Source organism: Periplaneta americana, chromosome 14 (assembly GCF_040183065.1).
Source record: "Periplaneta americana isolate PAMFEO1 chromosome 14, P.americana_PAMFEO1_priV1, whole genome shotgun sequence".
NCBI classification, from domain to species: Eukaryota; Metazoa; Arthropoda; class Insecta; order Blattodea; family Blattidae; genus Periplaneta; species Periplaneta americana.
The window spans coordinates 112,873,914-112,901,859 of NC_091130.1; the positions used below are offsets into that span (position 1 = coordinate 112,873,914).

General features: G+C 35.5%; 1 protein-coding gene across 9 annotated transcripts; it reads left to right on the plus strand.

Annotated features, from left to right (window-relative positions):
- LOC138713679 (uncharacterized) lies at positions 1-27,473 on the plus strand. 9 transcript variants are annotated; one of them, XM_069845955.1, is made up of 4 exons: positions 68-416; positions 1,891-2,030; positions 14,452-14,656; positions 22,115-27,473. In XM_069845955.1, the coding sequence occupies exon 4, from the start codon at positions 22,137-22,139 to the stop codon at positions 23,118-23,120; it is 984 nt and encodes a 327-aa protein (XP_069702056.1). In that variant the 5' UTR covers positions 68-416; positions 1,891-2,030; positions 14,452-14,656; positions 22,115-22,136; the 3' UTR covers positions 23,121-27,473. The 9 variants fall into 9 exon arrangements, with proteins under 9 accessions (XP_069702052.1, XP_069702057.1, XP_069702055.1 ...); XM_069845956.1 differs by lacking the exons at positions 68-416; positions 1,891-2,030 and adding an exon at positions 16-60; XM_069845954.1 differs by lacking the exons at positions 68-416; positions 14,452-14,656 and adding an exon at positions 17-60.
- The last annotated feature ends 473 nt before the right edge of the window (positions 27,474-27,946 follow it).

Consider the following 27,946-nt stretch of genomic DNA (forward strand, 5'->3'; position numbering starts at 1 on the left):
CGTGGTTTCCAGTACACTCTTAACAGCAGTCTGGGCAGTACATCTCATGATTATGATAACGTAAGTTCATGTACACACGGTATTTCTAGTGTTTACGTAATAATATGGTCATTTTTTTACTTAAGTAATAATGTATGTGCACAGTGCTGTTTGTACTTGCAGTTTGACATCTAAAACACAGCGATAATCAATATTCGTAGTTATGAGGAAGATGAGATCTAATTCATTTTGTGAGTGTCGTCGTTAAAAACTTTAATATAAACCATGAAACTTCAAATTATTTCATTTGCGGAATTTTAAAAATAATTGTAATAAGTTATTGAATTGAATGAAACTAAATACTTCATCACATACGCAATCGGGAAAGCATTAAAGAGTTTCTACACAGAATTACAAGAATCTCTTCAAAATACCATGTAAGTATTATCCTGCACCTATTGATTTAAATGTTAGAAACATTCAAAATTATAAATTAATTGAATCGAAGAATACTAAAATGTTCTAAGTGAGTGCGTCCTAATTTATGGAAAATCACAAAGAAACTGTCTGGCAACCCGAAGGACAATTTTAAAAAATATAACAAAAATATATTTTATTGGGATAGTAATTACAATTCAAATTGCGGGGTAAGTGTTTGTTCTTTTCTACAATTTCATTAGTTATTTGATAATTAAAATGTCCGACTTAGGACCTTTTAGCTCACTTTCAAACTTTTGGAAAAAAAAGTGACACTTTTCATATGAAAATATTATTTTACAAAAGTCAAATATAAAACATAATTTAGGGTTGTTTAAACTGATTTAAAACTTGTTCTTTTTTGCAGGTTAATTACTTTTTTTATAAAAAATGTCAGACTTAGAATATTTTAGTTCACTTTCAGGCATTTGAACAAAATTGATACTTTTTACATGAAAAATATATTTTTTTTTTCACAAAGTCTGGACGCGTAAAGAATAATTAGGAGTTGTTTTAAACTTCTTTCAGCTTACTTAGAATAAGAATTTTCCAACATAACGCTTCATATAGGATTGTTTCCGATCTCTGATAACGAATTTGAATGACATCATGTACGTCAGGAGTCACACGACTGTGGCGCGAGGCGACAGACCAGTAGTGAGTGATCTCATAGAGTGCACGGCGACTCACAGCAGAACTTCCCAAGAAAATCGAGTCTTTTTGGGAGAAGCACATTACGACCATTGCCAAAGCCAAGTACAGTTAGGTGAAAATAAAAGAAGCCTGCAATAAACGAGGTTTCGTTATTTCCAAGAAAGGCATCTTCTGTGTACTTAATAAGATTGGTAAAGCTCGAATGCAATTAATTTGTATCATCTCGTGGGGTGCGGCGACTTGTGGCGGGGTGTGGATTTGCTTGCTTTTTCCACTCTGGAATTAATCCCATCCGAGCTTTGCCAGTCTTATTAGGTACACATAAGATGCCTTTCTTGGGAATAACGAAATCTCGTTTACTACAGGCTTCTTTTATTTTCGCGTAACTGTAGGCTACTTGGCATCGGAAAGAGTTGTTATGTACTCCTCCCAAAAAGGCTCGATTTTCCTGGGCATTGCTACTGTGATACACCGTGCACTCTGATTATGAAATTACTCACTACTGGTCTGTCACCTCTCGCAGCGATTCAGCTGTCAGCACATGATGTCATTCAAATTCGTTATCAGAGATCGGAAACAACCCTCTGTACAATATGATTAAATTTTTAAACTCGTTTCTGACAAGAAAAGTTAAACCACATCTCTTAGTCAATGTCATGGTCTTATTCTTCACTCACATCACCTGTAGACCAGTCCATTAGGGTTTCGTAGAACTCCATAACTCCATTTGTATGTATGGTGAAAGTGCTCTGATGTCTCTCAACTTTTGTAATTTAATAGGCACCTTGCCTGAAGTATAAGCCAGACGTGTTGGAAAAACTAGTTGCGGATCAGCGAGATGGGACAGTTTGTATGTTTGGACCACTAACCCATCAATGAGATTTCCTGCAACAATACAGCCTTTAATATTACTACCATAGGTAAAGTACATTAAAGAACTTATTCCAAAATGGACTTAGTTTCCCTCTTGCTTTCTCAGAGATACACATGTTTTTGAAATACTGTTGCTACCAGTTCTTACAATCTAGGATTTCAGATGTTTAAACTTCCTTCACTATGAACTCAGTGACTCAGAAGATATTATATTTATTTTATTTGCTCCTCATTCTCAATGTAAATAAGTCAAGACTTAGAATATTTTGTTTGCTCTATGATTATACTGCCTCGTGCATTCTGATAAAGAGACTTATAACTTCGAATGTTTGTAATACTCACCTTCAAAGAACGACTTCCCGCCATTAATTTAATTTCCTAAAAATGTGACTTGGAATGTTTTAGTATTCTTCGATTCAATTGCATTTTCTACTTTATCAGTGAACGAATTCAAAGAATATAATTATTGTGTTCAATAAATTTGGCTTCTTCATTTCCAGATAGCCTATAGGCCTATTTATGATGCTAAATTTATTATGTTAATTTTATTTTTAACCTATTTTGTGGCTACACACACACAGCAGCACATGCATTAAACATGACTATCTTAATTTGCATCAAATCTCAAAAGTTCTGTGACAAGTTTGAGTTTTATTGCTTTATCCATTAACGGTATATAAACTTATGTTTCTTTACCATTCTCAGCAATGTAAACAACGACTTAATTCACAGCACTGATTTAAAGGTTTTTAAATCACAGCAGTGAATTCAATTTTTTTTAATCTCTCTCTCCATGACAGCTAAAACATTAACAGCTATAAAACCCATATATTCACCCATTCATAACTTACTCACACAAAAAAACAAATTACAAAGGAAAGGCCTACAGTTTATGTTAAATTTAGATACCAGTAATAGATAAAATAATATAATAGCACACAAGAGTAAATCCCGAAAAGACAAAGTATATGATTATGTCTCGTGACCAGAATATTGTACGAAATGGAAATATAAAAATTGGAGATTTATCCTTCGAAGAGGTGGAAAAATTCAAATACCTTGGAGCAACAATAACAAATATAAATGACATTCGGGGGGAAATTAAAAGCAGAATAAATGTAGAAAATGTGTGTTATTATTCGGTTGAGAAGCTTTTGTCATCTAGTCTGTTGCCAAAAAATCTGAAAGTTAGAATTTATAAAACAGTTATATTACCGGTTGTTCTGTATGGCTGTGAAACTTGGACTCTTATTTTGAGAGAGGAACAGAGATTAGGGGTGTTTGAGAATAAGGTGCTTAGGAAAATATTTGGGGCTAAGTAGGATGAAGTTACAGGAGAATGGAGAAAGTTACACAACGCAGAACTGCACGCATTGTATTCTTCACCTGTCATAATTAGGAACATGAAATCCAGACGTTTGAGATGGGCAGGGCATGTAGCACGCATGGACGAATCCAGAAATGTATATAGAGTGTTAGTTGGGAGACCGGAGGGAAAAAGACATTTGGGGAGGCCGAGACGTAGATGGGAGAATAATATTAAAAGTTATTTGAGGGAGGTGGGATATGATGGTAGAGACTGGATTAATCTTGCACAGGATAGGGACCGATGGCGGGCTTATGTGAGGGCGGCAATGAACCTCCGGGTTCCTTAAAAGCCATTTTTAAGTTGTAAGTAAGCACACAAGAATAAATATATTCTATGCGCTCGTGAAAATTAGCACCCTCGACTTCGCCTCGGGAACTAAACTTTCCACTCGCGGACAAAATCTAATGCTATTCTCTTTTATTATTAATTACTGTTTATCACGCCACGACGACTAAAATTTAAACGAAACATGATATTAAAAAGCTCAGTTTTAATTATATCAAGATATTAGATTGTTACAGATAGGCTACTATAAAGTAAGTGATAATAGTGAGTAGTGTCCAAACGTTAAGTATAATTAAGATATGAGAAAATATTTTATCAATGAAGTATCAGAGTTACGCAAAACATAGTAAAAGAGTAAATCGAAAGCTTATCTCGCATGAAAAAAGTGGAAAACATTAAATTAACTATTAATTTTACTGCAAAAACACATACGCAAAAAATACCAAAATTTTAAGATTACATTCTGAAAAGAAGAAAGAGGTTAATGTGGGGTTTGGTTACTCCAAACACATGCCTCGCAACGACGTGACATCACAGTCTAGTACATACAGCCACGAAGCTCAATACGTAGCAAATATGCATCCATATATAGTTGCTAACCACTAGGATCGCTAATATCGCCCCATTACAGAAAATGCGAAATAGTACCGGCACAATCTATTGTTCCTAGCACCCTCACAACTCAAGCTTCGTGACTGTATATACTAGACCAGACATCTCCAAAAGCGTACTCGCGAGTAAGCCCCTGAACGGGACCGAAGCCAGTACGTAATGAGCGCGTTCCCCTCACCCATCCCCACCTGTACTGTACTCAATGTTTATGCTCAAACGAAGAGCAGTGGTGGACTGCCATTATCATTGTGTTGGTCGGAGTGTTCGACCGTTTCACAATGTCTTCCAATCATGGACGTAGTACATTCAAGAATGAATAGGAAGAGAAACTTTTTTGTGTTAGAGGGGAGAATGTGAAATGCTTAATTAGTTCGAAAATTCTTAAGGGTGTGTTAAAATTCGACATGCGACGACACTACTCGACTCTGCACAAAGAATATCATACAATTACAGGTATGTTGGACATGTGAAAATAATTTATTTTGGGGCTATCTGTATAACTGTTGGTTCTACATAATAATCAGTATATTACAATACGTTTACACTCAGTTCCGCATGACAAACATATAGTTTTTCGTTTAATTTTAGCTGAAATGCGTAGGCCTACAAATATTTTGATAAATAAAAAACAATACAATATAAAAACAAAAATCACACACGTGTCCTCAGTCTTAAACAAAAAAGCTTCTTGCTATCTATGCTCTAGCTTGGAATATTAGAAAATCAATGAAGCCCTTTACAGAAGCATCTTTTCAAAAATAGTGCATACAGGACGTTACTAAAATACTGTGTCCAGAACAAAGTCAAAGTTTAAGAAAATTAAATTGTTTCCAATTAGAGTTCAGAGAAAGAATTTCAAGATTGCAAATGTAATTGAATCTGAAATCGAAACCACAATTAACCAGTTTGTAGCTTACTCACTTGCATTGGACGAAAGCACAGATAGAAATGACAAAGCTCACCTAGCCATTTTCATCCGAGGAGTTAATGAACATTTTACTGTGTCTGAATGTCTTCTAGATGTAATTACAAAATACAAATGGAGAAGATCTTTTGCAGGCACTGAAAGGCACCATAGAACAGAAGAGGTTGAACTTGCAATGGCTTGTGTCAATAGCAATAGACGGGGCTCCAGCTTCATAGTATGTCAAAATAATATACAAACGTATGATATTTTTTATTCTTTTCATGTTATTATTTGTAAACATAAGCAGACCGTTGCCGCGATCCCCCACTGATCGCTTCCATCTGTTGAGGTATGAGTCCCTTCCCCTGCTCTAGCCTTACAGCAGACTGTGTTCGGCGGGCAGTATCGAGAGCACGAATGACGATACGCTTTTTGGAGACCTCTGTACTAGACTGTGGGGACATGCTCTGCACATAGTGGTACAAGAGCTCTACTGGCAGTTGGTTCCATTCCTCATGAAGAGCAGTGCGGAGGTCTGGAATTGTCCGCGATGGAGGCTGGCGGGCTACAATTCTTGCCTCCCAGTCATGCTCTATAGCAGCGGTACTCATTACGCGGCGGGCCGCATCCGGCTATCGAGGACATTAAATTTTATTATGGTTCATAGAATAATTTTACTTTTATTACATTTACATCTAAATTGTAACTAAATTCTAAGTATAAATATATTTTTATGCTCGATAATGCCGAAATGTAGTAATTATACATCTGGTAGCAGCCCTTTAATGGACCTCATTAAAGTACACCTATTCATTAAAGTTCAGGTATTCCACCAATCAGAAAATAGCATTGTAGCAATATCAAAGCGCAAGTATCGATAATTCTCGGATATGAAATCGAAAGACAACTAGCGAAACGTCACGGAGACTGGAAATCCAATACTGTCGCAGAAGGTTATGTTGAAGAATCGATCCAAAATAAAATTGAAATCTCAAATACAATATTAAACTCAGTCGAAAAAAACAACACACAAATTAACATCAATTCACCGTCATCTTCCAGCCTTTCACAAAGCACATTCCCGCAAATTCATTTCACCAATTGCACAATAAATCATCTATATTTGAAATAAAGTCAGTTCTGTTACTATAATAATTAGCGTTATTTGTAAATAATATTCAAATAAATTCAATTTGTCATCTTGTTTTTCAATGTCTAATTTAATTTCACTCTCTAGATTATATCAAGGTCAATGTGGACATTTGTTTCTCGGAAAAAAATCAATACTTTCGCGTCTGCGCACATCTCATAATTTACGAGCTATTGCACAAGGTCAGTTCCGCTCCTCAGTCAGATAAGAATAAAATGAATACTTCTGAATAATTTCAAGTTGGAAATATGGTCGAGCATAAAAAGTCTTATGAAACTTGACTATAATGGTAATTAAGACGCTCGTATGAAAATTATGAAACTCGCTAGCGGTCGTATCATAAACATACTCGCGTCTTTACTACCATTATTGGCTCGTTGGATAATGTACTATTATTGAAATTCTACAAAACTTTGGTTAGGCCTATCTCTGTACCATTCCTAGCAGTGTAGTGCAGTAGCGCACGTGTTCAACAATGCAATGTATTAAATTTCAATCTTCAGCCTTATTGGTTTTGATGAGGTGTACGTATGTTTGGCAGACCGTTTGAATTTGTTCAATTCGTCGGAAGTTTTCAAAATGATAGCTCCTATGAACAAGCGACTGAATACTCGGTTACTGTTATAGGCTACTACTATTCAGTTGAATAGTTAATTGATAGTGGTACGTTTATTACAGTGCAGTGTTTAATAAATTGAAGTTTCAAATGTTGGCAATACATATCAGTGCTACTTGAGCATGAGTTTTTCAAACATTAAAGTTACTGTATTTCAAAATGTACTTTTAGTCACTTAACATAGTCTTCAACCGAACTGCTCATTTTTTAACTATTGAAATCTTGAGAGTGCGTAGTTTTCAATCACAGACATAGAAATAAATGAAATTTCAGCATTTTCTTGTGTTAAATTGGGGTAATATCAACATTTAAATTTTAATTGTACCTAATTTTTTTTCGAATGATTGAACACTGCAAAGTTTTTCCCTCCCTACAAGTGAAGGTAGATATGTAACATCACAAATTTTGTTCCAATAAAATTATGTTTCTTTTATTGCAATTAAAATCAAAATATGAGTGATATACAGGTTGCTTCCGGGCTAGTGTTACAAACTTTCAGGGATGATGGGGAAGGGCACATGTAACAATTTGAGAAAAGGAACCGTGGTCCGGAAATGATTGAGTCGAAAGTTATAAGCAAAAATAGTTGTGTGGAAATGGAATTGTAATTTCGCACCACGTGCCCTCCTTCCTTTAACCTTTGGAACAGTAGTGGAAAGATGGTATGGGTCGGATGTCTCCTACGTGGGTACTAGGACAGATGTATTCTGTGAGCTTGTCTACTGCTCCCATTGGCTCATCCGTATTCGAAAATCAGGTCTGCATACGCCGCTCTCGTGTACTCCTCCATTGCACTAGGATTGATCGACTGGACACTGCAACTTGTACACATACACTGCTGTCTACAGACGTGCATATCAGGGCCTACCATGTCCGTAACACATTACGCCATTTACACTGCTTCAGTGTAGTTTCCTGTACAGTATATGTAAGATGTAGAGATAAATAAGGCGTACAGAGGAATAAAATTATTTCATTTCCACACAACTATTTTTGCTTGTAACTTTCGACTCAGTCATTTCCGGACCAGGGTTCCTTATCTCAAATTGATACATGTGCCCATTCTCATCATCCCTGAAAGTTTGTAAGACTAGCCCGGAAACACCCTGTATATATAGGTCTAACTATAGAAAGTCTAAGTGAAAAGAAAGGCAAGGTAAATATTTTAACAAGTGAAATTCTCTTGCAAGAATTACCCAAACCAAATTGACAGTAATATATTGTGAATTTTATATGTGAACAATATCTCAATATTTTTAAATCCTACAATTACAATAGCGTAATAATGCAGGGGGTGTACAATGAGAGTGGACACAATATTAATACTATTTGTTTCTGTTATATATTGGTGTACTTCGTCTGCAGTTTCGTTTCCTAGTTCTTCTCACCGACCGACAACGAAATATAAGAAATTAATTTTGTAGTATACACCCTAGATATTACAAGCCACTTATACAACAATAATTTTCGTCTTAAAACTACCGGTATTCATGATTTCTGAAAATAATTTGCAATAGAGTTCATAAGTTGTTTGTTTAAATATGTTACCTACATATTAAGATACTCCAAACAAATTTGTGTTCGAATGTCATCAAAATGTTGGAAACACCTTATTCATTTTACAGATAAATTAAATAAACCAGAAAGTAATGTAACAAGTCAGTAAACAACTACAGACGTGGACAAATTATTAGACTAAAAGGTTTTTCTTGCAAACATAATATAAATCGTCATATCAACTATCAGTATAATTCACAGAGTCTCTATTGTTGTAAATATGATTGTTTACATCTTCTGGTATATTTTTCCAATGGTTAAGTATATTTTGTCTGGCTATGTTGGTACTAGCACATCATATATTTACTGCAGGAATAGATGTTGATACACGAGCATATTTTACATCAGCTATTATAATTATTGCAGTGCCCTGGTGTTTTAATTATATACTGCACAAGATATTCAACAGTCTGTTCTCCCATGGCCTGCAAGGAGACCGGACATGAACGAAATTATAAATCTGTAATCTATACTGAAGAAGAAAGTGAACAAAAAGAGGCTTACAAGAAAACATGGACTCATTTAAGCACTGTTGATATCTGGCTAAATGATGCTGATATTCAAAGAAAGTGTCAAACTTTGGTTTCCAGCATCCCTGACAAAAACAACATGTTAACGAAGAACAAGAGAATGTTCACAAAATGTTAGTAACCTGCAGACTCAATTTTAAGTCCATTATTTCTGTACAAAATACATTTTTGTTCACTATTTCTGCCGATAAATACAGCTTTGTAGCACATAGGCCTATAATTAATTTAGTCTAATAATTTGTCCACGTCTGTAGTGTGATTCATTAGTTCCACTAACGCGTGCGCTTTTTCTGGGAAACTGCTTATCTTCGGGACTCAGTTGCAAAGGTCGCGCTGATGTTAGCATTTCTGAAGTTCCAGAAGGACGTTTTATCGCGTTTTCTATAGAAATCCATGTTATCAACGCAATTTGTAGCGCGCATTGATAACGCGTAAGCTTATCACAACATTTTTTAAGTTATTTACTCCATGTTAGACAAAGGATTTAATTCCAAATGCGTTTGAATGTGCGTCAAAATTACCTCTTTTATAAAGTTTTTTACTATTCGTCCAAGTAATTGTTTACCGGTATAATTGTGCTGTGGATATCTATCTGTATGTTTGCATTTCTATATCTCCGTTTGCAAATTTTATCTGTATTTATAACTGTTCAAATAAAGACCTTGTCCATTAGTCACTTTTGAGTCATTGAGAGTGTAATATAAATTTCTCGTCGAAGTCAAGTAATATAGGTATGTATGGTTTAGTAAATATATGTTTTCTCTATATATGTATACAAATCATAAATTTGTTAAATTGAAAGCGTTGTCTCCAGAATGTGTGAAGTTATTTAAAAGGAATGTACATCTTGATTACACAACTTTTAACAATATATCACTTCGGAAAACGATTTACTGTCTTTCACGTGTTAAATTTTATATTGCTTTGTTAACATATTTCAGCCTGCTATTGGCCATCTTCAAAACTAGTTGTTGCTGGTCTTGACGCCTTTTGTTTTGTTTCCTGTGGGGATGTGTTTGTGTAGTGTAATGTGGAGTCAAAGAGTGTGTGTGTTCTGAAATTGAGTTGTGTGTTGAGAATTTCATTTGGATATGTTTTTGTGTGCCTGTATATTTCGTATTGTTCTAGTGTGTTTAGTTTCTGGCTTTTTGGTTGGATGTGTAGAATTTCCATGTCTCTATAAGTGTGGTTAGAATTTGTGATGTGTTCTGCACATGTGGAAGCGTTTTGTAATTTTGTTATGGCTGTGATGTGTTCTATGTAACGTGTTTCAAATGACCTGTCTGTCTGTCCTATGTAGAAGTTGTGCAGGTGTTGCATTTTAGTTTGTATACGCCTGTGTGGTTGTATTTGTTTGTTTGTGTTGCTTGTGTATTGCGATGTTATTGTAGAGTGTTATTTGTTCTGTATGCGATGTTATAATTTAATTTCTTGAATGAGGTTGCAATTTTGTGCGCGTTTTTGTTTTCGTATGTTAATGTGACGTATTTTTTGTGTTCTTGTGTTTGTGTTGTATTTTTATGTTTTTGTGATTATGTTTTGTCTTTCGTATTATATTGTCTATTATGTTGGGGTTGTATCCGTTTTCTTGTACTATGTATTTGATTGTGTTTAGCTCTTCTTTGTTAGCATGTTGGTTCATTGGTATGTTGAGTAGTCTGTGTACCATTGTTCGGAATCCAGCAGGAATGCAGGAATAATTTCAATGTGTAAGTTTCGAAATAATAACAATACGGAATGTAAAAACTTTCAAGACTTGCAAAATATGCTGCAGACACTTTTATTTATAAAATAAAAACTAATTAATAGCTGCTGCTACTGCAGTATAAAGGGACTTCAAACGCCGACTACTTACAAAAAACGATTGCCAAAAAGACTGCTATTCGTCTCTAGAACATGATCTTTCTTCAAATAACACTTTTGTGGAATACGACTTTCATTTTTAACACGAGTATATCAATTATTTTATTGAACACTAAATTGTAACTGTTTAATTCTTCTAATTACACGTAACTAAACACATCTACATTTTGTTATTATTATTCTTCTTCTTCTTCTTCTTCTTATTATTATTATTATTATTATTATTATTATTATTATTATTATGTTTTTTGTGTTGCTGTTATTCATATTTGCTACAAATTTTTATACTGGTTCAATGGAAGAGAAAGTCTTTTGATCTTAACTCTGCACAGTGAAAATAAATGAATTAAATAAGTGAAGAAATAATTTAAATTGTAGGAAACATCTTCGTATTATATCAGTCTTTATCACTATAAATCCTGTAAACGGTCTATGATATCTAGTTTTTAATCATGAATAGAACGTCAACTTCAGCACAAACAAGATGCTGTGGCACGCGTCAAATATGACGTCACGTAATATAGTCTATGAATAGCTAACCTTGTTTCCGTACGCCCTGGGACAAAATCTAGTCCCTAATCATCATCATCATCATCATCATCATCTTCATCATGAACATAGGCTTAGGAATGCGTTGCCTGTTCTTCTCAGGGTTAAAATTTTTTCTTCCATTCAGTTTTAGGTCTTTCTCTTCCGGACATAAGAGATTTAAAAAAAAATATATATATACATATATATTTTTTTTTTTAATTGTGGGAGATAGGAGGGAAACGGAGATGGGTTGTACAAAATATTGTCAACATTTCGAAGTAAAAAAAAATGAATGCAAAATGTTTTTAAATCCTTTTCTTTAAATCCAAGTAGTAGTTCTTGTACGAGTAAATGAAGATAAGAGTAACAACCTCGAAAATTTTCAACTTAATTCAGCAAGGAAGACTTAAGAATATGGGAAAAATTAAATTTATGAAGGATTTTTTTTTTTTTTTTTTTTTTTTTTTTTTTTTTTTTTTGATATGTAAGCTTGATGTTTCACCTCTAGAATTGTTATCGAAGAATGAATTCATGAAAATTCATGCAAGTAAGCTTACACTAGCCCACTGTGCTCTATACAGGGTGTATGGGATATAAGTGTCATTATTTTAACTGATGATTATTCATGTGATAAGGAAGAAAAAATGTCCTCACAATTTTTTTTCTAATTGCAATATTCAACTAATTATTAAAGTTAACAATATTAGACGTTTTGCAACGTTGCTGGATAGGGAGGAGGAAGTTTGTAAATACACAGTACAGCTCAAGCGGATACAGACATAGCGGATCAGATGCTCTGTTCTAGTGCAAAAGCGGACTATGATAATAATACTGTTGTTTTATGTATAAAACGAGCAGCAAATACAAACTTTCACTCTCATTAATAGAACATTATGGTAAATTCACATTTTATGTAACAATATTGCTTCATTTTTTATTGTACGTCTAAATATAAACAATAATTATTTTCTGCACAAAATCACAGGAACTTTTTCTAATGCAAAATTTTAATCTCTCCCGCTTCCATAAAGCAGTATCATTTTTAAACAAATTTCTGGTTGTGTGATTTTGGAAACGGGGTAAGAGACTCCTGGTTTCTAAAAATTGTTGAGAAACGTTACAAAAGTTCACCGATTACGTTTGAGAAAAACGTTGGCGGTACATCCTTCTTGTCTCACTTGAATTACGATTTTCTCCATAAATTAAGAGTAATAACCAGGCTTAGAGACTTTAGACCCGATAGATGAAAACAGTGCGATTTCAAGTTGGATAGCAGGACTGTAGTGGGTGGGGGCAGTGATGGTAGCGATCTACCTGTCGTCCCATGTGCTTTATTTACTCAGTCATACTCATAAGGCAGGGAGAGGAGGTACTGTTCTGACAATAAAAACAGTACACCTAGTTCACTTTATCAGAAGAGAGGACAGAAGATAGCTAGTAGTCTAGTTTTGATCTGTACATGTGGTTATCTACATATGTGATTAGTCTAAGAATATATGCGATATTCTATGATATAAATGACATGCTAGCAGGGAAGAAGTCTACGGACACTGATGGGGTAGCGAAGATAGATTTCAATGACTTAGTGTTTTTTCGTTTTGCATTCATTACATCATCCACACCTGTGGAGTAACGATTAGCTCGTCTGGCCGCGAAACCAGGTGGCCCGGGTTCGATTCCCGGTTGGGGCAAGTTACCTGGTTGAGGTTTTTTCCGGGCTTTTCCCCTCAACCCAATATGAACAAATGCTGGATAACGTTCGGTGCTGGACCCCGGACTCATTTCACTGGCATTATCAACTTCATCTCATTCACATGCTAAATCACGTAAGATGTTGATAAAGCGTCGTAAAATAACCTACTAAAATAAATCCATTACATCATGTGATGTAGAGCGGAGCTTCTCCCAATATAAACTTTGTCTTGCCGACTACCGAAGAAAGTTTAGTTTTGAGACCTTCAGAATGTGTGTTGTAGTAGGCTACATTGTAACAGTACCATGTATTGTACTTCATAAGTTCTGTATGCTGTGCAGAATTATTATGTATGTTGAGTAAGTATTGCACTTGTGCTTATGACAGAAGCCGAAAGGAAATGCATATTAATTAATTTTGAAAATTTCGCATGATAGGTTTTTTTATTTTAATCTATGTAAAGATTAATTTTTTGGTCCTATAGAATTTTTCTCCTCTAACAATCATTTTATTTTAATGTTTGATAAATTAGTTGCCTTTTTTTGGAACGTCACTGTACAGTACCAGCAGACTAGACTGAACTTGGTTTCATGTACACATGTCTCTTCTTCTGCAGACTCTAACACAATGAAAAAGCTGCCTATAGTACGGACGTAGTAAACTTATTCTATCGGGTCCAAAATCTCGATGTCTGGTAATAACATATGATAATCCTAAACTGTGAATGACGTAAGTTGTTTACTGAATACCCTGTACTGAACTGTCATCCGCTCGTCAGTAGACCTATGGACAGAGAGCTTGAACTCAGCTGACTCGTACTTATATACTGTCTGCTGAACGTTGCCACGTCTCTCACGCCAGAATATTAACAAATTTAAGCATGAATTTTTATGTAATTTCACGAAAACGTAATGGAACACACAAATATTTATTTAAACTAATATTAACTCTTTGCTAGATATACCTACTAATGTAATTGTTTTCGTAATTTTACTAACGATATAAGCAGTAAAACGCAAATAAAGTAAGGAAAGAAATATTTTTTCTGGGAAAACTATCAAGTTTTGACCCTATGTTGTGTGGACATTTTTTGATCCTGTAGACCGTTCCCGACGACTTGAAACGGACGGTATTTATACTCCTTACATACTGTATATGTGATAACTACTCCTATCTGACAGATTGTGTTCGTGCATTCATAAATACAATCCTAACTCAGCCCTGACAGAGACAGATCCAATCCCCGAAGGATGAGTTTCGGGCCCGTAACCCAAAACCTTTCTACATAAGTAGAGAAGATCAGAAACTCGCACTACCCTTAAGATTTCACCACGAAAAATCTTTAATTATTGCAGATTTAGATGGCATAAAGTGGAAGTGGACAGTTATGGTGGAATCTTAAAACGGAACGCGAGTACTCCGAGACGAACTGTCTGAGTCTTCTGCTTTGTCTACCACAAATTGTATGGCGACCAGGCCAGGGATCGAAACCGGGCCGCTTGGAAGGAAGACTAGTGCTGAGTGCTGAGCCACAGACGCGGCCTAGTAGTCGCAATAGCAGTAGGCATAACAATTTTAATTGTAAAATTAATATAATTAAACATATAGAAAAGAAATTTTAACTGTCACGCAGAATCTTCTGGAAATAACTAAGTATGAAGTGTGCTAAAATAATTGTACTCTTTTAAATTTACTTACATATCCAATGGTCCTAGCACAATAAAAAAGCTTAGAAAATTATAACACATTTGATTAAAATGAGTTAGATTACATTGGATTGGATTATGTTCTACTGAATTAGGTAGAATTGCATTGGATTAGACTCGCCTGTACTAAGCCAGGCAAACGACAGGACGAGATCACATGAAACTTTAGATTAGATTAAATTGGATCAGATTAGATAGTACAAGAGGCTGGTAAATATTGTGCCACGACCTTGATTCTCTATTGTGCGTCTCATGTGACTAGAAAACGCACTTTTTAGTCAAGGTTCTTTGCCTTCTATTGGAACTTCGGGATTCTCACTTAGATCAGTAAATCAGCTTTCGAAATTGCAACATGTTTTGTATATAAATTTATGTAGTAATTTAAATTCAATCAATTATGAATAATAAAATTACGACTCACCAAATAAATATCAAACATTAATCACCACAAAGCACATCACAAACCATACGACACAAAAACCGCAATTATTTCTAGCTGCACAATATCATAACACACTATTGCCAACATTAGAAAACTATTCATATAAAACACATCACGAAAATAATCAGGCACTGGTTTTTGTATCTACAAACATCGTAATAAATATTAAACAAATCATTAGCAAAGTAAAAAATATTTCTGCATCTTATTCTACAACAGACCAAAGATATTCTGGTATATACTATTGACAGCGGGTAGTATCTTGTTGCAGTTGTCATTGAAACAGCCGGTTAATAGTGTACACTGACATTCAAAGATATCTGACGTACGATTTTATGATCGTGTAAGCGAACTTTCAAACTACGATATAAATCAGAACCAAAGATATGAAAAATTGACAAACTTTGAGAGAATTCCGCTAGTACTCAATAGATGGCACCATTATTAGAGCGGTTAAGAATGTATCAGGGAAAATGATTATGTAGATTAAGCATAAATTATTCTCATAATTGACAATATCAGCAGTTTCCAGCTAAACCCAGTGTTGTTTTACAATAATTAGTAAAATGGGATGAAAAATTGAATTCTATAATGGGGACATATTTACTATATGCGATAGGTATCAATGACTATTATCTTCACCATCTATTTATAGAAGTAATAACTAAAGAAGCAACACTTACACGAATAAATTATCGAACCCTATCGATTAGTGGAATCAGGTATCTTTGAACGTCAGTGAATATATGGTGTAGATAATAGTCAGTGTCGCCAATCGTACATAAATATACACGCATTATAGAATTCAATTTTTCATACCACTCTTCTGATTGTAATCAACACTGGATTTAGCTGGAAACTGCTGATATTGTCAATTGTGAGAATAATTTATGCTTAGCCTACATCATCATTTTCCCCGACACTTTTTTAAATCGCCCCAATAATTAAGAACTAGCAGAACTCTTTCAAAGTTGTCAATTTGTTATATCTTTGGTTCTGACTTATCCCGTGGTTAGGAAGTTCGCTTACACGATCATAAAATCTTAGGGGCTTCTATAGTTATTACTTCTATAAATAGATCGCGAAGATAATAGTCAGTGTTGCCAATCGATCATAAATATACCCGCATTATAGAATCTAATTTTTCATACCATTCTTCTGATTGCAAAACATGACTGGGTTTAGCTGGAAACTGTTAATATTGCCAATTATGAGAAAGAAGCCACACTTACTTAATCTACATAATCATTTTCTCTGACATATTTTTAACCGCCTCAATAATACTGCCACCTATTGAGAACTAACGGAACTCTTTCAAAGTTTGCTAATTGTTTATATCTTTTTCCGTTGGACGCATTCGTGTCGATGGAATTTAGATACCATGCGGATACCAAAGATTATAATATACTACATAATTGAAGAGGAAAGGTTGATATAATCAACTGAAACTCTAACCAATTAACAAGATAGACGACTTGTGTGTTTTATATCTTTGGTTCCGACTTATTCCGTGGTTGGAAAGTTTGTTTACACGATCATAAGGACAGTCACATACTTTAAGAGATTTCGCTAGCGAGAAAAGTCAAAGATTGATAACATGGATTCAAACGGACGTCCACATACTGGAAGAGATTCTCGTTCGAGGCGAAAACCTCGAGTGAGTTTCTCGTTGGAATCGGTAGCTCAGCAAATTCTCTTGACACATTTATCAAAGATGTTTGATATTATACTTATTGATGATTGAGTGCAGAAAAATATAAAGTAATATCACAGGTGGCGTTGAATGTATTGTATTGTTTTATTGACACTGACAATGAGGAATGATGACTGATAATAATTGCAGTGACAAACTTATCGAACTTGTACGATGTCGCCCGTAGGCCTATTGATATGATACAGGGATTAAAACTATTAAAAAAAAAAGAAACTTAAAGAAGAAATCTGGAGACAAATATCAGATGATCTGCAAATAACTAGGGCTATATTTTATTTTGATGAACTTTAATAGTATTAATTATAACATATATATATATATATATATATATATATATATATATATATATATATGTCTTAACAGTTTACATAATTTTAATCAGAACATAGCAGAGAATCCTTTATCACAGGGACCGTCAAGTGACTACACTCTCGTGCGTACGTACAAACCCACAAGCCCTGACGTACGGCTGCGGGCAAGGGTAGCTGCTTCCACAGTGGCGGAGCTAACAACTTGTATGTGAACCAAATTTGTGATAAGAATGTAAATTAATTTCAGCTTTTAATTGAAGCACGCTTTCACTGTTAATTGCACTATACTGAAAAACAGTACTCTATACAATTTTGTACAGTTAACTATATACGAAACAAATTTTTGCATGTTTGCACAATAATGAAACAAAACAAAATATAAACTTTTATACAGATTAATATACTGTTTGTCTTCTTCTCATTGCTATACAATTCAATTAACAAAATAAAACAACAGTACAAACGTTGTCATTCAAATACAATTCTCTAATAATAGTACTTTTTCTTAGACATCAGAGATCCGCTGCGATTTTTGCAGTTTTCTGTTAGTAAGCAGCTATTTAATTCTCGGAGCTATTGTTTTAATACCAGCCAATCGCAAACATGCTTTCAATTGTTCATCACTTAGTTGTTTCTGTGACGTGACTTTGTAAACTTCATTAAACAAAACAGTGTTTCGCATACGTAGGTTGTCCCGAACATTTACAACGTTCTTGCAGCAAGATTGTACTGTTTAGGAAACCTTTCTCGTGGAAAACAAGTATAGAAATGGTTAATACTTCTTCTGTTTTGATACTTATCCTTTAGCTCAATATCGCTTTGTAAATCAAGTATTTCTAATTGTAGTTCAGCAGGAATATCCAGGACACTCACTGAAAAATATATTGCAAATATCTTAAATTGTTGTTCAAGATCTCTAATATCCTCAAATCTACGTTCGAAACTTCGCACAATTGTTGCATTATTCTTATATATTCTTTCATGTCCAAGGCTTCTAACAGGTTTCCCATGTACATCCATAAATAAGGCAGTTTCATTTCTAAGTGCGAGAAAACGTTCCAGAATTTTTCGACTTCACCACCTTACCTCGGTATGGTAGAGTAAATCCCCATACTGTTAATACCATCAAGCAGTGCCCTGAAGTCCCTGTGATTGAGTCCTTTAGACCTTATGAAATTAATTGTTCGCATAACAACATCCATTACATTGCTAAGGTTCATGTTTTTAGCACATAAATATTCCTGGTGCAAAATGCAGTGCACCGGTGCCCCCAAGCGACCTCGATAGGTTCCACCACTGATAGACTGCAGTGTACAACTGTACTGCCCGCAGTGGAAGCCGTAAGTAAGCCTGTACGCCCTCTCGCGATCTTGACTCGACTTGGCGGAGCCTGCTTTATCATACGATGAATTGCAAAAAACTGAGGTCTATTCAACCTGAAATAATGTCTAAACGTATCATAATCCGAAAGACCGAAATCAGTGACCGAAACTCGCCTCTATGTTCGTGAGATACAATGTGATTTCTTATCCAGATTTTTCTCGATTTCATTTTAGGCCTACATTTTCTTTTCATTAACAAAATACAGGGCTACTACAAAAGAATCATTCGTTTTCAAACTGCTATATTTTCCAAAGTATTACTCGTACAACAATGAGTGATACATCAAAAGAACCGGAAACGCAACACATTTATTGCCACACTCTACATAATGTTCTATGTGTGCCCCTCGGGTGACACGACATATGTCCAGGCGGTAGTCCAGTTCGTTCCACACATTGTGTAGCGTTGTCCTGTCAATAGTTATTATGCATTATTGATGCGCTCCCTCAGCTGTACCAGTGTTTGTGGCATTGGAGGTACGTAGACGCGATCCTTAATGTACCCCCAAATGTAGAAGTCACATGGCGTTAAGTCTGGTGACCTGGGGGGCCAAGGAAACAGAGCCTGGTCATCTGCACCAACACGCCCTTGAATTGTCGATACCATCGCAAAATGCTCTGTTTACTTGGCGGTTCGTCTCCATATTCTCGTCTGAATGCGCGTTGCACTGTTATAACAGACGTACATCTCGCATATTCCAACACATAAAAACTCTTTTCTTGTTTCTTGTAGTGCAGTCACTACACTCGTGCTGCCAACGGTTGTTCACAATGCAAACCAGGTGTGTTTCCGTTTCTTTTGATGATTGTTGTGCGAGTAATACTTTGGAGAATATACAGGGTGCGTCAGAAAGAACGGATGGATTTCACATAGCAAGAAAATTGTAAAGATTCATCAAATCAAAAATTTATTATTATCAACATATTCACCAATACATGCAGTTTATTTATGGAAAACAACATTATCCATATGATGTCCTTGGCTTTCAATACAGGCATCGAGGCGTTTTCTGATGTTCGCCATCACTTTCACAGTCATAGCTGGTGCAATTGCCACGATTTCTTCACGAATCGCCGTCTTCAGTTCGTCCAGTGTATGTGATCGATGTTTACAAACTTACGCCTTCAAATGGTCCCAAAGAAAGAAGTCGCAGGGCGCGAGATCTTACCGTAGCCTCGGACAATCTCAGTGCAATAGAATTTCGTCCAGGTGATTTCTTCTTTAATGTTGAACCTGTGATACGAAATGAAGCCACCCACCGCAAAATTGTATTCCGAGTTGGAATCCTAGCGTGACATCCGATGTCGAAATGAGTCCTGAGTGGCGATCACAGACTCTTCATTTTTCAAAAATGTCTCTACGATGAAAGCACGTTGTACACCAGACCAACACCATATTCTCAACTGAAACTGCATTCTATGGCTGACCCAACAGTCGTGGTCCCCCTCACTATATCTCTCTCCTCGTTGCGTATCGATAGTTTGAAATCCATCCGTTCTTTCTGACGCACCCTTTAGTAGTTTGAAAACGAATTATTCTTTTGTAGTAGCCCTGTATGTTCATATAATTTCATTTCTTTATCATCTGAAGATTCAGATTCAACATAGTGGCGTTCGTACATCATTTGTAAAGTACGACAATATACGTAACCTGTACTATTTCCCACAACGAGTGCTTACTACAATGAGAAAAATACTCTCTGCATGAAGGCAGTGCATAGAAGTATGGAGGAGGGTTCTTCACCTCTTTCTCGGTACACATTTCTCGGTAGCGAGATCTCTTCAAGTATATGACGGGCCTAAAATCGTAGGTGAGATATCTTTGAACGCCAGTATACTTTGACAGATCATGGGAACTTTTCCTACTTCTTAAAAAAATAGAGTCTGTTTGTGACTACTTCGTACATAACAATTATTACAGCAATCAAGTCAATTTGGGTTTGTTGTAATTTTGAGACATTGAAACAGATGGGTAATGCAGACAGTACAGCAGCGCCGACTAGGCTCAACACTAGTCACCGGGCCATGTCAAACAAAAGAGAATCGAAATGTTGCTAGTAAAATGCATGTTTACATTCTTCAAGGATTCACTGCACTAGTCCAATGCAAGATTTACGCAGTATAACGGGGAATTTTTAATGCACTAAAAGAAAATGGACATTTTCGAAGATATAAAACATTATCGCAGCAAAATGAAGAAGAAATATGATGTGGTCCAGGGAATATAGTTGAAGTTGAATAATTTGAGATACGAAAATATTATATCAAAGGGATAATGAAGGTAACATTCACGTACAGTATGTCGTTTTTGCGCAAAGCACAGTCACTCATAAATCCCCTCACCAAAACCTACCTATCCATGTCACTAATATATCCCATCACCAAACCCTATGTAACGTTAACAATTAACAGTGCATGTAATTGACACTAATATATTTCCTCATCCAACCCTACCTAACCTTGTCACAAACAGTGGTGTTAATATCTTAATAACATTAAGGACGACGGAGGAGAGAGAGAGAGAGAGAGAGAGAGAGAGAGAGAGAGAAATAAACTTCTGCTGACAACGACGCCACAGGTTGGCGACATCGTGTACTTGGTTGCAATTGACTGTCATCGTAACGGCACGGTTGAGAGCTATTGAACCTAATTCTCCACATTAGCGGTTACATTTTATATACGTATGTATCAGATTTAAAATATTAGTTGTAGGGACCTACTTATGTTATCCACTGCTATTTGTTATTAACCTTCATTACTCAAGCATAAATTAATTTGGTTCAATGTATGTGACAACAATTTAATTCGATAAGGTGCACAGATAATAATGCAGGATAATAGATAACATGATATACAAACAATAAATTAACCATGCAAGTCTAGTTTTCAGGTAAGACTCCCTGTGAAGCAAATTTAAATAATTTCAAGGGAAAAATTGTTCCGGGGCCGGGTATCGATCCAGGAACTTCTGCCTGAACGTACCAGTGCTCTACTGAATGAGCTACCCAGGAATTCCACCCAACACCTTCTCAATTTTTCCCTTTATATCCACACCACTCGAGTGGGCTGACAAGACGCAAGAGACCTGCATCGAGTGCACACAAACTCTGTGTGACTTGTAATTGTGGTTTACTACATGTTTTACAAGTGTAATTAACGATTCTTAATTTGTCAAAGTGGATTTTTCAGGGTGTAAATGGATTTTTAGTTTCTAAGGGTGCTATTCATAGACATTTCGCAGCACGCGCTACGAGCGTACTAAGCTAGCCCCGGCTATCCACTGGTTACTTGTACAGAATTCAAATCATATCCTATCGCTAACACTGGTTTATGAATACGAAAAACGCTGATCATCCACCGGAAGCCCGTGCTAAAAATGTCTATGAATACGGCCCAATATGATTAGTATGAAGGTTAGAATACCTGAGATAGTATATATATGTTTATTTTCTTTGTGCTCTAGGGTTCACGATTGGAAGAAGGGAATGATTCTACATCGGCTTCACCAGAAACGCATTCAAGCACTAACAACGACAGTAATTATCATCTTAATATTGTTGATAAATTTGCACTTCATAAAAGAGCCTCCCAGAAAAAAATTTCTTCCCTACGATCCTCAATTATTTGCTAAAATCGAAGGTAGCAGTTTTGAAGGCTTCAACAACGAGACAGGATCTGTAAATGGTGATTATATTGTACCGAACTATGTTCACTTCATATTCTTCGGGAAGAGTTTCATAGACTACGTAACGGCAGTGTGCGTGTTAGCGGCTTTCAAGAATCAACGACCAGAAAAGATATTTTTCCACACAAATGTCGACAAATTTACAGGACCGCACTGGATCAAAATACGGGACACTCTAGGATCTGTGTTAGATATTCGACGTATTGAAATGCCTACAGAAATATTTGGACAAAAATTAAGAGAAGAGTGGGTTCAGTGGCATGCGGGCGATGTGACTAGGATTAGAGTCCTCATGGAATATGGAGGAATATTTTTAGACAACGATTCTTACATTGTTCGAAGTTTGGATGTTTTTCGTAAATACGAAATGACAATAGGCATTACAGATCGCGATTATATGGGAACACAAGTGTTGGTAGCGCACAAGGACGCAAGACTACTGAAACTCTGGCTGGAGACGTATCGGGACTACCATCCTGAAGACTGGTACATGAATGCAGGTGAGAAGCCCATGCGGGAGGTCCTGCAGTACAAACCAGAGCTCGCGCATACCGTCAAGACACTGCTGGGTGTCCACGGGTTGACTGACAAACTTTATGTATGGGACTCGTGGAGTGCTTGGAGAAGCTATTACAGCATACATCTCGTGATCAGACTTAGGAGATATGACGTGTATTGGTGGCAATATCTGATGTGGCCAATACTGGACGAAACAAACATTTGTAGTTACAATAAACCGTTCGGAGAAATGGCGAGAGAAGTATATTCAGATTTCTGTAGATAATAAAGATTAGAATTAATTAGGTATATGATTGTGTAGATTGTAATTCATAGATCTAGAGCAGTGGTCTCAAAGAAAGCGCATTTTTCTGACTTTGACGTCGTGCGCGGGCATCAAGCGCTTGGTATGGAAGAAGGACTAAGAAGATTGTTGGCTTAAGAAAACAATGGAGTACAAACTTTAAACGGAACGTGAAATTTTATGTCGTTATTTTTATATAGCTTCTTTCTGTTTGATATTATCTATTTGTCTGTAAAACAAAAGTATTAACACCAATTTCTTAATATTGCAGTTGTGTTTTAAATGTTAATAACATAATAAAGAGTTAAGCAGGAATATTCACATAAATTCCATAGTAGTACAACCATACTGTACTAAATGAATTATACACATCACTCATAAAGAAAGTGATATTCCAAAGAAAGAGATTATGATATGATAAGTTGGAATTGACATTGATGGTACCTTTAGCCTTATAAAAGTAATCAATAAACTAATCAAAACAATATTACAGTACAAAGCAAAGTTACCTAGGTGCTGTATATATTTTAAGTGTAACTAATATTCCACAACAAAATTCCTTTCGCATTATGCCTTTAAGGTGATATTGGTGAGCAACTTCCTATCATCAGAATATTAGATTATTTTCTCCAAATGTGCTGAAGCTATAGAGCTGACATTTTTACAACACATGGGCACGTATCTTTTATTTATGATGTAACAGTAGTTGCTTTGTTAATTCATTTCCTTACAAACAATTTCCATGCGAATATTTTCAAAATTTTTAATACACTATCTTCAGTAATAATTATTTACGGTATATTAGAGTTACGAAAACATTCTGTAAGGCTACTAAATAAATAGGCCTATATCTCAAAATTCCACTTTTCTATAAAAAAAGTTGAGAAAATATTCATTTTGAATAAAAAATCAAACTTGTGAAAAATGAGCATTAAAATTAAAACTTACATTCTTGTAATGCACTTATATTTCTCAGACAATCCAAAAATTAACATGGATACAGTTTAATAAGTTTTCTTTCCTTTATCTATTGGATCAGTTTGAATATAGCTCGACCAAGCGGCACATATTACCTCTTTCGTCTGTCTCTTTCCTTTCCGCTGTAAAGCGCTCAGGCTCTCCTGAGATCTAAAGCGCGCGCTTGCTCCTATGGGCATCAATTGACACGACTCATCTAGAGAATTCGTAGCCAGTGTATGTTTGCTCCATTTTTCTTTTAAATATTCCTTTCGCCATCTTATGCTAATGCTATCACATTTGCTGATCTGCATTTTTAACATACATTAGAACAGTGGTTCCCAACCAATGTGCCGCGCAGCCCCATGGAGTGTGTCGCGAAATTTTGGAATTGAAAAATAAATTTTATGCCATCCAGAAAGTCTCTTTACAAATTATTATTTTCAACAAAGTCTTTGTAACGATACATTTTGTTTTGAAACAGACATTACCAATTAAACGTGAACACGTGCAACAATGCTTAGTAATTCGTTTACTATTCTCACTTAGTAATAAATGGGCCCTAGAGTTTGTAATCACCAGAACATATTGGTCAGTTTCAGTATGAGCGGATGATAGTGCTGTATTTAGAGTTTATCATGACAAAGTTTTAATTTGAAATCAAGGTTTGGGTTAGAATTAGATAACAGCAGTGCTAATTCAAGTAATGTGAGCAAAAATTTCCTTCAGAGTTCACAAAAACGTACAGAGTTTCGTAAATATAGTGATGAATACTTGCAATATGGTTTTACATGGCGTGGAGATGAATATAAACAAAATCACGAGTGTCTTATAAGCGGAAATGTTTTGTCAAATGAGTGGATGGTGCTGAATAAACTAAAAAGACATTTAGAACTGCCGTTTTCAACGTCATACTTGTGTGAATCAGCATTTTCTACCATGAAAATAGTGAACTCTTAATCAAAGTAACAGACTGCTGCATCTTGAAGATGATTTACGTGTCCTGTGAATCATAAGGCCACGTATAGAGAAATTCTGTGCAATCCACCAAGCGCAGACTTCACATTAAATAAGTGAGTTTTCAAAAACGATCTTTTATCGGACATCCAGCATAGATAGGTTTGGACTTTTTTACACATACTACGTTTGTTTTTGTCTAATTCCACTCAAGTTGCTGCTTGTTTTTCTAGAATTTTCGATTGCATGTTAATATCGGCCTATCCACAACACTGGATGTCTGACATTACACAGAAGTTATCAGTGCTTTTTTTCTGGCCAAACACACTGGAACGGCATTTATTGCATTTTTCGTCATGCAACCGAAATATGTGTGAATAATTATGTTTTTAATTTAATTTTTCCTTAAATTCCGCTTAGGCCTTGGAAGTCTTAGTTGGACGAAAATGAGGATAAAACGAAAAAATTCCCGTGCAGTGAACAGTAATCATCTCCTAGTACGCTATAAAATATTCTACACAGAGTTCCACCATCTTTTCCTCCAAAAGAAAATATCTGGTTGGTATTATATTGTTATTAATAAAAACAAATAAGTGTGTCGCGATATCGTGGGTGTTCAGTATGGTGTGTCGTCAGTCAAAAAAAAGTTGGGAACCACTGCGTTAGAAGATAGAGCAATACGTGACTGTATACCTATTTGCTACATTTATGGCAGTCATAGTCTTATATTTGGAGCTGAATTATATACCTACCTCTATTGACGTGTGTCTTATGTTTCAACAACCATTCCATGATACTCTCTTCATATAGGCCTAATATATTTCTTGAACGTCCTAATATTGCTACGACCATCGTGTGTGTGTAATAAAGGTTTACTAGAATTTCATTTTGGCTAATTTAGGTTATATTGTATTGTATTTAAACATTTTATAGATTTTTTTATTTATTATATTTGTAGTAATGATAGAATTTGTAATTGTAAAACACTGTTCTAAATATTATGTTTGGTTTTTAAATAATTTAACACTCCTGATGCTCTATAATATTGCTGCGTTAATTTTGAAGACATAATTTCATTTTTCACTTCAGTGAATTCTTGTAATATGTAAAAACACAATAAAAGAAAAGTAACGAATAGTTATTTTTTCAAAGTAGATACTGTAGTGACTTATGAATTGACGTGTATAAATAATTGAGATCGTCATAGGCGGAGTTGCGGCGGGGGGTTGGGGGGTTATATGGGGGGCAATGCCCCTCACCAGGTCTAAGCTATAATGGCTAAGTTACTCTCTCTTTAGCATCAGGTATGAAGAAAGCATACCTAATTATGAGGAGTTATAATTGGTTTATTTGCAAATCAATATACAAATCAATATTTACGCAAACGTAATGTTTCTAAATGTATACATTTATTATGTGATTTATTTTTTTTAAACTATGGGTGAGAAAGAAATGGAACAAGCCTGGAACTTGTTCTAAAGAGAATTCATTCATTTCACTTCATGTGACAATGAGTTCACTAGACATCAGTTCCTTTTTAAAGTATAGAACAAAGCGGAAGTAAACGTATTAGTAATAATTGGACCACGAGTGTATGTATGAAAGACCTATTACAGACAAACACGTTTCCACACATTTGGGGACGATAGGTCCAATTTTTATTTTGCCTTTTTTTTTTCTATTTTAGTTCCCGTTGCCTATTCGAAGGTTAAATACCTTTTTCAACCTTTTTACGTCGTTACTGTACATTTGCTATATTTTTAATGCATTTAAAATAAACCGCACATAAACTATATATAAAAAAAAACAAAACAAAAAGAAAGTTATAAAAATTAAAAATATATATTCACCTCACACAAATATTTGCTGAGAATCTTATTCCCCAGCAATACATATGTTTCCAAGAAGTCGTAAACTTTTCTCCCTCACCGATTCCATATTTTATGTCATTTAACAAAGATGTTTGAACAGTATAACCCTCAGTGCTCAGTCACTTCTGAGTTTACCAGCGTAAGAAAGGGGATGAGGAAGTATTAAAAGCAAGTCTCCAGGTCCCGTTACTGTTGTCGCTTGCACGCACAAGTCATGCGCACTTTGAAGTCTCTAATCCCTTCTCACACCCCTCTTTTTGAGACAATACACAGTCGGTTTTTCCCGATCTCTGAAAGAAAGTAGAGACAGTCCTTCTGAAATAAATTGTTTTAAGTTTGCTCCAATCACTTCAGTAGAAGTAGAAAGATCTTTTTCCACCATGAAAAACGTTCTCTCTGATAGGCGGCTCACTATGGCAGTTGACAACTTAAAAAATCATCTTGTTGTGATATGTAACCAAGAAACGTGAACACCGTATGGGATAGTTTATTAAGTATTTGTCTACTTTTTTCTGTTTTCATAAATAATAAATGCCTATTTCACTGCCTAGTTTTACTATTTTATTGCCTATATTCCTGCCTATTTTAACCAAAATAAATGCCTAAACATCCGTGTTCTAGTAATAATGAATAACCTGATAATACTACGGATAATATTGTAAGTGTTGGTGCAGTCCACCGCTGTGGAGTAATGGTCAGAACGTCTGGCTATGAAACGAGCGGGCCCGGGTTCAAATTCTGGTTGGGACAAATTACTTGGTTGGGTTTATTTCCGGGGTTTTCCCTTAACCAATTGAAGCAGAATTGCTGGGTAATTTTCCACGTTGGATCTCGGACTCATTTCACCATCATTAATTCACATATTATTATCTATACAATAGCCCGGGTTAAGTTCACGGTGAGGCGTGCTGTACTTGTACAAGAGCTTGGCCATTCGGCTATCCATCATTCACAAGAAAAGTGGTAAGCACAATAAGCCTCAGGCTGCAGTATTAAGGTAAGTGTTCATTACATCGTATCACA